Source organism: Prinia subflava, chromosome 11, assembly GCF_021018805.1.
Source record: "Prinia subflava isolate CZ2003 ecotype Zambia chromosome 11, Cam_Psub_1.2, whole genome shotgun sequence".
NCBI classification, from domain to species: Eukaryota; Metazoa; Chordata; class Aves; order Passeriformes; family Cisticolidae; genus Prinia; species Prinia subflava.
Window position 1 is genome coordinate 10158377 of NC_086257.1, and position 13451 is coordinate 10171827.

At 44.8% G+C, this 13451-nt stretch overlaps 1 protein-coding gene across 2 annotated transcripts; it reads right to left on the reverse strand.

Moving 5' to 3' along the window:
• Positions 1-2: 2 nt before the first annotated feature.
• On the reverse strand, positions 3-12154 carry LOC134556099 (thiamine transporter 2-like). 2 transcript variants are annotated; one of them, XM_063408325.1, is made up of 6 exons: positions 12029-12123; positions 9353-9507; positions 8231-9017; positions 6530-6722; positions 4830-4971; positions 3-3666 (listed from the first exon to the last, which is right to left on the reverse strand). In XM_063408325.1, exons 2-6 carry the CDS (start codon positions 9500-9502, stop codon positions 3487-3489), a joined length of 1452 nt encoding a protein of 483 aa, XP_063264395.1. In that variant the 5' UTR covers positions 9503-9507; positions 12029-12123; the 3' UTR covers positions 3-3486. The 2 variants fall into 2 exon arrangements, with proteins under 2 accessions (XP_063264395.1, XP_063264394.1); XM_063408324.1 differs by having other exon boundaries at positions 6-3666; positions 9353-9518; positions 12029-12154.
• Positions 12155-13451: the final 1297 nt, after the last annotated feature.

The window sequence follows — 13451 nt, forward strand, 5'->3', positions numbered from 1 at the left end:
ATAACAACTTGTCATAGCTATTCTTTCTTGCAGAACTGGTCCATGAAGATTGTAGGGAAAGTGTTCTTTACAGGTTTTGTCAGCAAACTGAGTTTTATTTTTAAGACAAAACTATTAATACTCACAGTAGCTAATGATTAATAAAGTTGTGACAGGAAAGCAATGATGGCATTCTTTCTGTTAATAAATACCTTTAAAAGCTCTGATTGCTGGTTCATGGAAAGACAGAGCACCGGTTTTACAGTTTGCGTTAACAGTGTCCCTGTCCCCTGCACAGCACAAAGGCTCTGGGCTCGTGGGGCCTGTCTGACTGTCCTGGCTTTGCTGGGGCTTTGGGAGGTAGGACAGCAAATGCTTCCTACTATTAGTTGGCCAGGAATTACTTCTGTACAGGGACAGATCTGTTGTTTAAGGACAAATGGATGACATTAAACTCATAAATCTAGGTTCTAAGCTAAAACATTAAGAGGCTTGCTTTGGAGAAATGCTGCTGCTTTGCTTTCCTTTACCCATTTCTTCTGGACTGTACTGTCTGCATCTTCCAAGGTTAGCCAGAGGCTGGAGTTCACCCTGAATCCTGTTGGTAGGACGTGTGTTGACCCTGGGAGCAGATGTGAGGCCCTGGCAGGAGGGGCCCTTTGTGAGCTCAGCACAGCCCGGTCTGGTCCTGCAGGCATGGAAGGTTCCCTCAGTGCTCAAGTGTGTGGTGCAACCAGGCAGGCAAGTGCCCAGGGGAGCCAGGCTTGCCTCTGCCCCTCATCCTCCTCCCTGGCCAGGGGCTTCTGAGGCAGGGAAAGAACCCTGGGAAGGGCAGGGGCTGAAAGGGGCTGCTGGCTCGTGTGTCTCTGGTAGCCCACTCCGTGCTTGGGCAATACCTCCATGCTTTGAATACAAACACACTATTTGTTCCTTCCTTGTTTGCTCAAACTGGCCTTACCAGCTTTTGCTGGACTGTATCTTCATGGAAGATTTGTGCCCAAGCCCACTAATTTTTCAAAGTGGTGTATTTAGAGGGGGTTGCAGCTATGGGAAGCTATGGAGGAATCTGCTCACCTCTGGAGTTCCATGTTTGCATGGAAACCTTTAACACTCTGGAAGGAAAACAATACTAAAGGCTGCTAGACAAGATGGATGTGCTGAGAATTGCCATTTTCCACAGAACTAGATAGCCTGTGGTTCCCACCTTCCATGTAACATGCCACGTCTCAGCTATCTCCTCTCCACAGCGCATGTGTGCAGGTGCACAAACACACAGGTACATGTGTACATCTCACTCTTCCAGAAACTTCTGATTGCTGGGTGAGTTCTGATTTGCAGCTGAAAACCCAGGATAAGGCCTTGTCTTTTTCCTCCTAACACTCCTAAGAGCTGCCTTCTTCCTCCCCTATTTCCCCCATAATGCTTCCTGCGAGTTCCAATCTCAGGATCATTATTCTGGAGATTAGAGAGAATAGGAATGGATTCTTTTTTCTTTAAAGTCTTATCTGTTTTCTGAAGATGGTATTCTCTAAAGCTGCAAGCCAAATACATTATGTCTGCTTGGTTCCTTTGCTCCTCAGTGGCATCCTACAGACACAGAGAGCAGTGAGCTCTAGTCAGAACATAAGAATTTTTATGGTTGGTTGTACCTATTTTTTTTTAGCTCTAGTCTTCTACTGGCATTATGTTTTTTAACAACAGCAAAAAGTTTCACATGTTGTTGATTCCTTTCCATTTGTCAGATAGTCCATGGAAATATTTGTTTACTTTCTGTACCAAAGGCAGTTTGAGACCATGGAGCCGAAAATACAAAGTTCCTATTTTTAATTTAAACACAAATGCTAGTTACCTTCTAGCCCAGGACTGGCACCTAGTTCTAAACTGAATGCCTCAAAAGAATATTGCTATTTACAAGGAAGAATAGTAAAAACAGTCCTTTCTCTCCTGGATTCTGTCCCTGTTTCTTCAGGCAGGAGCATCATGTCCAGTTCTGCAGTAAGAAAAGAACTCTCACTGGAGACTAAGTACATCTCCTACTTTTATGACTGCATTGGTTAAACTGCTCTGCTTAGAGCCAGTTGACAACAGTGCATGGTCCCCACAATGCACAGCAGTAAACAGAAAGCCTAAAATTTAGCCAGAGTCATTTTGTCAGATCCTACTGATTCTTCCTGTGACTTCAAACAAATTGCTTCTGTCCTGCCTGCCCGAGCCTCTGGGCACATTGTCTAGTTGCAGCGTGTGACAGTGGTTTGAAAAGCTGGTATGTCTGTACAAATGATAACTTATGTCTCTAAAGGAAAAATATTATTCTGGAAATGCTTAGTGGTTTTTTTATTAGTTAGATGTAGATATTGGAAGCTAGAAGCAAACAGCAGTACAGAAATAACTTCAGCATATGGATATAGGTCGTAATAAATTAGACATTCACTATGCAAACTCATTTCTAGTCTCTTTTTTCTTCTCCTGGACTGTCTTTTGGGCTAAATTAGCTGTAGGACTTGAAGCTTCTTGACAAACTGAGAGATGCTGATCCTGCCAAATTCTTGGCCAAGATCAGTGGACCTCCCTCACTTGGCACTCAAAAGCACACATGATGCTAGCTGTTTGTTTCAGTTATAAATCTTCTTGGATATTCCTGTTAATCTGGAATTTTCCTGTGTGGAATCAGTTATATTTCTCCACAATGTCCTTCTCTGGTTTTAGTCTGTGCTATTTACGCCCCTTGATATTATTTCTTTTCCTGCTGAAAGAGGAAGACAGTCCTGAATTTGATTTTACTGAAAGCACAGCAAAGGAGTGGTGCTCTTGCATTTTGTTTGGGCTCTGAAGTTATTCCCTTCTTGGCAGAGGTTGCTGTGAAGTCAGTACAGTGTTTGTAGCTCTCAAATGTGGGCCAAGCAACAACTGTGATGTAGCAGTGTTGCAGTGAAGCTCCCAGGGCAGGTTGTGCAAGTCCTGCTTTTTGCAGCCTGTGTGCTCAGAGCTGTGGGATGAGACAGGAGAATCCTGTCCCCCATCTGCCTCTACTGGGTGTGAAAGAATAGAATGATCACACATGATCTTTTCTTCCTTGGTGCAGAACAAGGGCTGTGCAAAGGGGAGTCAGAGCCTTCAGCCCCTGCATCAGCAAATGTGACAGAAGCAGCTTTGGCAGCGCTGCATTCAGGAGCTACAATGAGCAAAGCAGGGTGAACCCTGCTCTCTGCCATTGTGAATGGGGGGATGCAAAGTGGTTGCTCTGATTCTGTGTAGAAATTACTGCCCTTAAGGTATTTATATGCATGTAAATAGGAATCTAAAGCAATTTATCTTTTATTCTTGGCACAGTGCCATTCTGGTGAGCTCTCTGCTGGCATATGTTGTGCTGAAGTGCTGGAATGATTCAGCGTAGCTTTTCGGGGCTGAGTTGAAGGTTCTTCTTGCACTGCTGTTCCCTGCATGCTGCTCTTCTTCCCTGCTGGGAGCCCTTCTCCCAGGAGAGCCCTTCTCCAGCCTGCCTGCCTCCTACAGCCGTGTCATGTAGCTTGTGACAATCTGCTCTCTTGACTCGTGCTCAGCCTGGTTCAGCTGCTCTGTGCAAGATCTTGCTATTTTCCTTTGGCATTTGCATGAAACCAGCACACAAATGCTTCTGATCATGAAAATCCCATGTATGACTACAAAGTAGCTGCCATAAATTAAAAACTAGGAGAGGGGAAGAAAAAGGCAGAACAATTAATGAAAAACACATTAGAGAAATGCTTCTTCTGAAGATGACAGTCACACTGATTTTCTTTACTTGTGTTCTGGCAGTTTGCAAAATCTCTGCTTTTCAAGTGTAGAGCAGATAACTGTGAAATGAGGAACTGCCCCTTTCTTCCATTCCTTATGCCTCTTAATAAATGTCAGATGGGGAGAGGGATAAGAACAGGATTATTTTTCTATTAGTGCAAAATATAAAAGTAGCTTCATTACCCACATGGTCATGAATAATCTGTGTGAAGAGCCTGACTTCATCCTTGTTTTGTTTTTGCACATTTCAGTAACTGTCACCACAATGGCTTCAGTAAATGCACAGTGATTTTATATCAGCATTTCTAACAACAGTGGCAAGGTTATTTATGAAGTCCTACACATTCCTGTCCTTAATTTTAAAGATTCAATATTTAATTAAATCTTTACCCTTTAGAAGTCACTTTTGCCCTCTCTGTGCAGAATGTGAATAGCTTTAGTCTTCTTCAGATCCATTAGAGTAAAAATCTGCCCCAGCTGAGAGTCCATCTGAGAAATGCAGAAGTCGGTAGGCTTCAGCTGACTTCAACATGAGTGACCTTGGGTTGCCTGAAGTTAGGGACACTGTTGTGAGACAGGATATCCCATCCCATATGGAGTGCCCGAGCTATGGGCAGAAGACTCTGTTGTACATGTTGAGATACAGAGCAGGTTTGCTCCTGTGCTGGAATTAGAAGTCACTTGAGCTGAAATAACTCAAATAATCCAGACTGTGCCTCATAGTCATGTACTCCCATTCTGCATCTGACAAAATCAGCCTGACCATTTTGGAAGTGTGGATGTTGTTCAGTGTCCTATTAACTACTAAAACTGGTCAGATAGCAGGGCCTGGTTAATTATGTTCTGGTGTATCTCCCTTTAAAAAGTCACAGACCAGCATCTGTGATCCTAAATGCATTGAAAGGCAAAAGGGAGGAATGACAATGAGTAATGATGAATGATGATGAAGAATGACAAGAGAAGAACAAGATGTCTGTATTTTTACAGAAGAAAGATAATTAAGTTGTCCTTTGGCATAGGAATTTTGAAGATGATTTGGCTGAGCAGTAAATAGGAATTAAGGTAATTGCACTTACTTGAGTCACTATGTCCAGTCCCAGGCCTCTTGAATCTACAACAACTATAGTGAGAATGGTCTGGATCAGCAGGGCAATGAAGTTGTTGAATCCAAACATCAGGGCATAGCGCTCCATGCTCAGGTTGACGGCGATCTGGAACCTAAGGGGAACTGGCAGGTCAGTCTCTTCCCACTGGGAAAGCTACTGCTGTCTAACAGTCAGTGAAGAGAAAATGACTCATGGAGAGGGTGCATCAAGGACAGACGAAACAGTGCTTCGTTTGTTTGCTTCCTTGCTTTCTTGAAAAAAAAAAAAGAAAAGTCTGGGGTACCACAGCCTATTGTAATGTTTTTTTGAACTGCATGGGCTGCTTTTCTAACCCCTGCTTTCAGATGATCAGGTGGAATGTCAGTTCTCTGTACCCTTCCCCTTTGTTCCTTCTCTGCCTGCACAGGCTGTGCCAGACAGGCTGTAGAGTCCATGGCTGGAAGCCTTCCGGGACCTGGCCAGGCAAAGCTGTGCTCTGGCACTGGCAGCAGTTCTGCCCTGGCTGGGAGGTCACTGTGGGTATCTTCTAACCAAGCTTTCTGTGGTGATGGGTCACGTTTTGCTTTGTGATTGGACAGTGGAGGTATGCTCCATGCTGCTTATTTCTGTCAAGAGCCTGTATAGTTTTACTTGCAGTATTTTTTTTTTGACAATAATCAGAACGTCTTTCGTTGTGCTGCACATCTGCAAAGTTTCTATACAAACAAAAGGATGTTATTCCTTCAGGACTCATTTTCAATGGTTTTAGCTTGGCAATTTTTTGCAAGATTTTACTTTGTCAGAGGTTTTTTTTAGAATATATTGAAATAGTCCAGGTGTAATTCACTATAACGTAGTAACAATCTACCAAAATGACAATTAAGAGCTCACTTGGCTTCCTTCAAGACAGGCATAATCTTGCCATGCATCATAATGTTAGCAATTTTTTTGAATAGTATCTTATTAATTTTGGAGTTTGACACAAAATGCATTCAGTATTCCTGTTAATGAAATAGTGTGGTATGTCTGAAGACATTCCAGGCAAGAAAATTACTGGAGCAAAAACATATTTATTACACTGGATGAAACATTTGTTATTAATATTATTTATGCATTTCTGTTTCTGACAACCGAATAGCTTGGTCTCCTATGAGAGCTCATGTGAGTTTATATGTCTGATATTCCCTTTTATTCCTTCTTTACATCTTAAAATAATTAATGATTTCATGTATAAAATTACATTGGGGAATATTTTATGTGGAGTCTTTTCCTGCATTCATGCAATTCATGGCATGCTAAAAGGTTTATCAGTAGGGGGTCTAGGCATATGGTGACCCTAAAGGGTGGCTGTCTAGGTATGCTTGTCCCTATTGTTCACTTTGCATCTTTCATGCCAGGAAGGAGGAAAATGGCTTCTACATTTTGCTGTTACCATTGCCTTTATTACTAAAGTTACCTTGTACCTTGTTTAATTTCTGCTTAGGTAAATGTTTGGTGTCCTTTTGACAATTTTTCTTTCCTGGTTGTTTGGAAGAATGAAAACAACATAACCACACATATAAGTGTCCTTACCTAAACATTTATGTCTAGCATTAGACCTGCTACCTCTGAGGAAAAGGATGCCCAAAGCAAACTGAGAGTAGGGTCAGTACTCTGTGCATGATGGCAGCATTGTGATGTTTTGTACTTACGTTGCTATTGTCAGGAGGAGCACATAGCACGCCTTGAAAATGAGGTATCCAGCATAACACGCCCAGATGTTGGTGAAGAAGTGCATGAGAAACAGACAAGCGGCATCTATTGCAGAGAAGATCCCTAAAGCCAGTTCTCCAAAATGGTCCCAGTTAATCTTCATATATTGTACTAGGAAAGACGTTACTGAGCCTAGAAAAAGAGAAAAAATGTGTGTAAATATTGTATCTATTTCACAGCCTGTATGACCAGGTCTCGCCACACTCACATGCCAAAAGGCAATGCTGAATAATGAATGAACTTCAGAGTCTGAAGTTTGAAAGCATTTCTGATGACTTCTGCAGCCGTGCAGATGACTGGTCATTTTAAGACCACTGCATATATCAAGTCTCTGCCATTCTGTTGTTAGTGTTTTATTCCACTTCACAGGATAAACTGTAATGTAGAAGGATTCATTATTTAGGTGTCTGTACACAGCATGTATCTGGGGAGAGAATTAGAAACGTGGAGTTCAAGAAGGAAATTCTTCCAACCTTCTCCTAGCTCACTGCACAGTTAGGCTAGTAAACCTTCTATTGTAACAGTTTAGCTCTGTGCATCAGAGCTTAATTTTTGAGCACTTAATTTTTGACAGTTTACCACAGAGGTGGTAAACTGTCAAAAAAGGGAGTTTTGAGGCACCAAGGAAGTATATCCAAGGAATGAGAAAGAAGAGCTGTGCTTTTTGTGGGCCGCCTAGAAGATGAATCTATTGCAAAGTTAAGCCACCTGAGTGCCCATCTTAGGAGTCCTAGACAAGTGAAAAACTTCTGTATTTATACACACAGAAATAGGCAAGTCCATGAGAGAGAGAAATTCATCAAGAAGTAGATACTACAGAAGGGCTTCTAGTTCATTATTCACTTGGTCTATTTAGCTGCCTACTGCAAGAGCAGTATCTGTTTCTCCTTAATGACTGTAAGGGTGACCTGAATAACGAGGTGTGGTGCAGACATGTTTATTTTTCCTGGTAGAACACACTCCCACTTGCACTCTTGTGCAAGTTCTTTACAACAGCACAATGTGAGCCAAGGCAGGGTGGTATCCTCTGATGTTACTTTTGATAACCTCACTTAGCTTGCATGGTGCGAGCATCTGCTCCTGGTACAAAATGCCATGGTTCACATCAGTATCGTAAGGATTCATAGGGTCTTTTTTTCCCTTTGTATTTGAAAATCTTTGTATTATGCAATGACTAAAATTTTTCTTTTTGTCTGGTTGCACCAGGGTATTCCACTTGAAAAAAGATCTTAATGAGAGTTGTGTTCTTTTTGTGTAATATTTTATGGAAAATTTTGTCATCTGTATAAGCTGATAGCATTGTTATGGGAACAGTGCAATGCTTGTTTTGGGGGAAAAAGACACCAAATAGCCTCACCTAAAGAAACAAGAGTGCTTCTGAATGGATTTAGCAGCTAGATGCAATGTCGGTATGACTTGCAGACTTTCTGCATAATGGCAAGATACAGTTATTTGTCTGGTACTAAAGAAGAACCAACATAACTCACATTTGAACTGCTGTACATCAAAGACCTAGGTCTGGAATGCACAGGGTGTGCTCTGGCTCCCTGGAGCGCCTGCAATGGAATGGCACTTGGAAAGTTTACTGAAGTGAAACTTCAGAGGCTGTCACTGTGATCAGTGTTTAAACATCGACTTACTCAGAAGAGTTGCTACTGCTTCCACAGCTCCGTTGTACACGGCCGAGCTGTGGGAGGGCGCTCGCAGGTCCCACAGCACCTGCACATAATTCACCACCTGGTTGAAGCCGGCCGTGGCCAGAGCCCACCACAGGGACCAGCAGAGGAGGCTGCGGGAGCCGTAGCAGTCCCTCAGGTCCCTGCCCAGCTGCAGCAGCACGCCCAGCACGGGGCCGTGGGGCCCGGCGCTCCCGGCCGGGGGCTGCGGGCTCGGGGCCCCGGCAGCAGCACCGGGGCTCGTCTCCTCCCGGCAGGGCCCTTGCGCAGGGCCCGGCAGGGGCTCGGCGGCCTCTCTCCTGTGGAAGAACATGCTCCGCTGGGGCGCGGGCAGGAACAGCGCGCACAGCAGCGCCAGCGACACGGAGGCCAAGGTGATGGCGTTGAGGTAGAAGTAGGAGACGCCTGCCAAGGACACCAGCAGCTGTCCCAGCACGGCGGCCACGGTGGCCGCCACCAGAGTGACGCTCCGGCAGTAGCTGGTGACCCGCTGGTAGTGCTGGCTGCTGACCACGCTGTAGATGTAGGCGTAATAGGCCACCTCGGTGGCTGTGACCATGCCGTAGAAGAACTCCACCAGCTGCATGGCCAGCACTCCGTGAGCAAAGAGCAGCAGGAGCCAGGTGACGATGAGGCTGACGCCCTGCAGGAGCAGCACGGGCTTGTAGCGCACATAGTCCGTGAGCAGGAACACCGGGACAAGGAGAGCGAGGTACGAGTATGTCCAAACGGGCAGGATCTGGTTGGTAACCTGGAACAGCAGAGGAAATGTCAGTGTTTTTATTGTTGAGGAAAGGAAGTTCATGTATTTTAAATGGTTTTGTAGAGGGAAGTTTTTTCTCTGAAGGAATTCATAAAATATATACCCACATTGAATCAGCATGGGACTGCTGGGCAGGCAAATGGATCTTGGATGCATTAAATGGATCTTTTATTTATGCAGTCTGCTGCAAATTGTAACCTGCCAGAGCTGGTTAAACTTGTGGGGGTTTTTTTGCCTTTAATATTTTTAAAAATCTTTAAACAGTGTTTTCCCTTTCTATTTTCACTACTTCAGTTAAAAGAAATCACAGAATAAAATCACACCTCTTCTGTGGTCAGGTTTTTATCTGGTCCTGTTAGATAGGGCGTTAGGAAAGGTTCTGATGGTTTCATCATGTAGAAGAATCCATAGAGGCAGAGCATCAGGGTGGGAAAAGCCCAGGTGTTGGTTTTCTCTTGCTTCCAGCAGCCCATGGCCTCTACAGCAAAGCTAAGGAGAAGGTTTGTTAGAATAATGATTCTGCCTGTGCACGTCCAAAGAGCACAGTACATTTTTATTTTGTAGTTTCTAATGCCGAGGAGTGCTCTTTAGAGGTTGACAGTTCAAAATCATTTTTATTTATAATGTTAAATTAAACAGCTATTCCTTACATCTGTCTGCTGCTCTCTTTGTAGAAAGTGCATAAAAAATGAATTGGAAGGTCCTTAACTGGGAGACAAACTACTCTGTCATTCCATCTGCACTGACCAAGATAAACACAGGAAAAGCCTTGCTAGATAGAAGTGGCTGAAGACAGCTGAGCACTGAGATTTCCCTTGACACTGTGACTGATCACAGCCAAGCACCTTTTTGAATGACAAGGATCACTCGAGTGTAGCAGATGGGAGCTGGTAATAAATACAGAAAGGATGTCAAGCCAGACTCTCATCTGGAATTAACTCCATGAGAAGTCCATTTTGGATACAGACATCATATTTTCCATTCATAAAAGTGGTCACAGAAGGTTAGCAGTCCATACTAAAATGAAATGAAGCAGATATTTTGTTCTTGTCACTAGGTGAGGTGATGGAATAAATTAAAATTTGCAACTTTGCTGGACAGAGCCCAGACAGAAGTCAAAATGGGTGTAATTGGGACATGCAAAGGAAACAGACAGTAAGTTAATATCCATATTCACATTAATATCAGCAATGCCAAGAATCTTAATGTGTGCAGTTCATCTTTTGGAGCCCTTTGGAGTTTGTGAATTAGCAGATGGGATTTCTATCACTCAGCTTTTGACTTTTCTTCAGCTTTTCTTCTTCCCTCCTGATAACTCTTCCTTTTTTTAGGCAAAAAAAAGAACCTTATAAAAATCTTAAAAATGAAGCAGTGTTTCTTCACAAACTTTTTTTGTAAAAGCTGAAAGGATTCAGCCCAAAGCAGTCATGTCCTGATGAGTACATCACTGCAGGTTGGATGGGCACAGGATCCTTTTCTATGGGATGTGATATGTATAAGGCAGTAGGCATTATGCATCGCCTTTTCTTTTCTAACTGCATGCTCTGACAGCACATTTTACTGACAGCCTGCTGCACTAAGAAATGCGTGTAGATCAAAGGGAACTGGAATCCCTTCCCTTGCTGCAGAACGGCCCAAAGCAGGGCAGTGCAGGATTTCCAGCTGTGTGTCAGCCCTGCAGTGTGAACTGCTAGATGGCAAAGGTGACCCCAGCAAGCCGAACGAGCTCGGGAGCACGGGGAGACACGGAGTGCTCAGGGAGGGAGCGCTCCTGCCCCTGTAACACCGGTGTGCTGCACAGGCGGCTTTGGCAGCACCGGTCCGGGCCCGGCCCAGCATGGCCCTGCCCAGGATGGTGCTCACTGAGTCACCAAAACATCCCCTGACTCTCCTCTCATGTGGACATCATTAAAGCCACACAGCACCCCAGTGCCGTGGGAATGCTTCGGGTGATTCTGAGAAAGGCATCGAGAAGAGTGGGGCTGAGAGCATCGCTAGCACTGTAATGAGAAACATTGGTACAAGTCAGCTTTGGGACGTAGCCAGGGCATATTTTCCCCTTCCCAGCCTAGATTTTCTGCTGTGGTCTGTTTCAGGTCTTGCCCCGTTTGCTCACCCCCAGCAGGCTGCGTGGCACAAGGGCAGCCTGTCAGAATGTCCCACACCTTGGGAGGTGAGTGGGGCAAGCTGCTGCCTCTGCAGGGCTCGCAGGGTGCTCGGGCCGCCCCTTGGATGCTGCCATGGGTGGCAGGGCTTTGCCATCCTGTGCAGGAATTCATGGTTTCAGCTGTACACAGAAGAACTTCAGAACATCCCTACAGTGCCAGCATGTGCATTGTTTATGGTTTTGGACTAGACCTGTACCTCTAATCTTCACTTTTACTCTTTGAGGTGCCAGTGTTAGGCTGGTAGTAAAGTTGGGAGAGAAGATTCCCACTTGATACAAGGAGCTGTGGAGAACAAGTCCTGTCACTGGTGCTGAGCTGGGCAGGGCAGTGGGCTGAGGGCTCTCAGGGGCAGGGTGCTCTGCCCCTGGGGAGTGGGAGGTGGTGTCACCTCCCTGCCCTGGGGTTTGTGTTGCACTCACAGCCCAGCCCTTGGCCAGCAGTGAGCCCCCTCCAGCTCTGCAGCTGCTGTACAAGCCCTCCTTTCTGCAATCACAACCACAAACCTCTGACAACCAGAGCTCTGCCTTGCTGCTTCAGGGGGAAGGATCCAACTTGTTCCCGGTACAGTCATCCCATATGGTCTATTTGTCTTTTATAAATCTAGGGTTTTGTTCACTTTTGAAGAGATGTTAGGATGCCTTGGTGTTGTTCTACAACAAAACAATCCTGTTTCTTTTTTCCTTCAGCAATTCTTGGTGTCAGAGCTGTCAGCTCTTCTACACACAGCCTAACTCAGCTCCCCAGTTCCCCATTGGATTGCTCTCTTCTTTCCTCCCACTTTGCCTTGTCATTGCAGGATTTCATATTTCTAAAGTTCATATATAATCATACCTTCTGTGCTGGAGCTCTTCCTTTCTTACTTCCAAGGGAAAAGCCTCCTTTTAGTATTCCCAGTCTTACTTCGGGCTGTCCTGTGTGTATTGCAGCTACTGGACTCTGCTGGGCTTTGTGCTTTTCCTGTTCTTCTATTACAGCTTGCTCTGACACCTCCTTTGGAATGGCCTCTCGCTGGCTTTTTTCCAGCACCCTTAAAGGAACAGCCAGATAATCCTGGCCTGTCCTTGCCCCAAGGCAGCAGTGAAGCAAGACCCAAAATACAGCTTAGTGCCTGACTGGCGCTAAATCAATAGAGGTAGTTCTGTTCCCAAAGAATTTTGGATCTGTTTGACAGGATATGTGGCTTGGGAGCCTTCTGTGCCTCAAACTGGCCCATATCAAAGAGGGAGCAGTAGCTGTGCATGGGTAGTTACAGAGGTGAGGGCAGGCAAATACCACTGCTCTAAGATTGGAATGCATCCACACTACTTGCATGGGTTTCAAACTACTCTGAAAATTTTAAAAGGTAGAAAGTAAAACACTGCTCTGCTTCCTGTTGACTTTTTTGCTGTCAGATCTTTTGCTTAGACGTGCTGCTGAAGATGAGAATAGCTGCCTTCTAGCCAGCTTCAGAAGGTTCTGTGGGACTCACAACAGCAGAGTATACTCTGTGAAAAGTACAGATTTTCACAAAAAGTATGTACACAAATCTAGATCCACTCCCACCCTGGTCCCACCGCATGTAGGTCTGGAATGAGAGATGTAATAATTATTTAGGAATGTGATCGATACAGTAGGAAAACTTGTAAATATTTGTAAATAACAGTGATTTATCCAACCAGAGGAAGGCAGCATCTTGGTTCACACACAGTAAAATGGAGCAGTAACTTTATGGACATGTACATGAATATGAAAAAGGTGTGACATCCTTTCTGGGTCAGAGGAGGGTCTCAGGTCAGCCACCTTTGCCTTCACTCTTGGCCAGATTTTGCAGCCTTTGTCTTCTACCCCTCAACAGTCAATATTACAGGGTTAGTGATGTTAGAGAAGCCATCCCTGCCTCTTGCCTTTATAACTTGTTTGTTGGCCTTTGTCCATGAAACCATCTCCTCCCCCCTGGGACAATGCTGTGCACTTATGAAGTCATAGAACATCTTGAGCTGGGAGGGAGCCACAGGAAACATCATGTCCCACTCCCTGCTCCTCACAGGATCTCAAACTGAACCCTGTGATTCATGGTGCATCACCCAGACACTCCTCAAATGCTGGCAGCTTCTGTATTGTGTGTGAAACTAATGCCTGAAAGGAAGGTGATAATTCCTTTGGGCCCTTTCCTAGCCATGGGTTACTGTCTGACACTGATCCCAAAGCTGTCTTGGTTCTACCTCTTCTATTGACCCTGTGGCTACAGGAGGTGACAGCCCCCCTGGGAGAACAC

Excerpts from the sequence above, each read along its gene's own strand:
- LOC134556099 (XM_063408325.1), bottom strand. The coding sequence starts at position 9,502 with ATGGGCTGCTGGAAGCAAGAGAAAACCAACACCTGGGCTTTTCCCACC. Across the intron at positions 9,018-9,352 it reads AAAACCTGACCACAGAAGAG|GTTACCAACCAGATCCTGCC; the intron begins GTGTGATTTTAT and ends CTGCTGTTCCAG. Across the intron at positions 6,723-8,230 it reads AGCAGTAGCAACTCTTCTGA|GCTCAGTAACGTCTTTCCTA; the intron begins GTAAGTCGATGT and ends CTCTTTTTCTAG.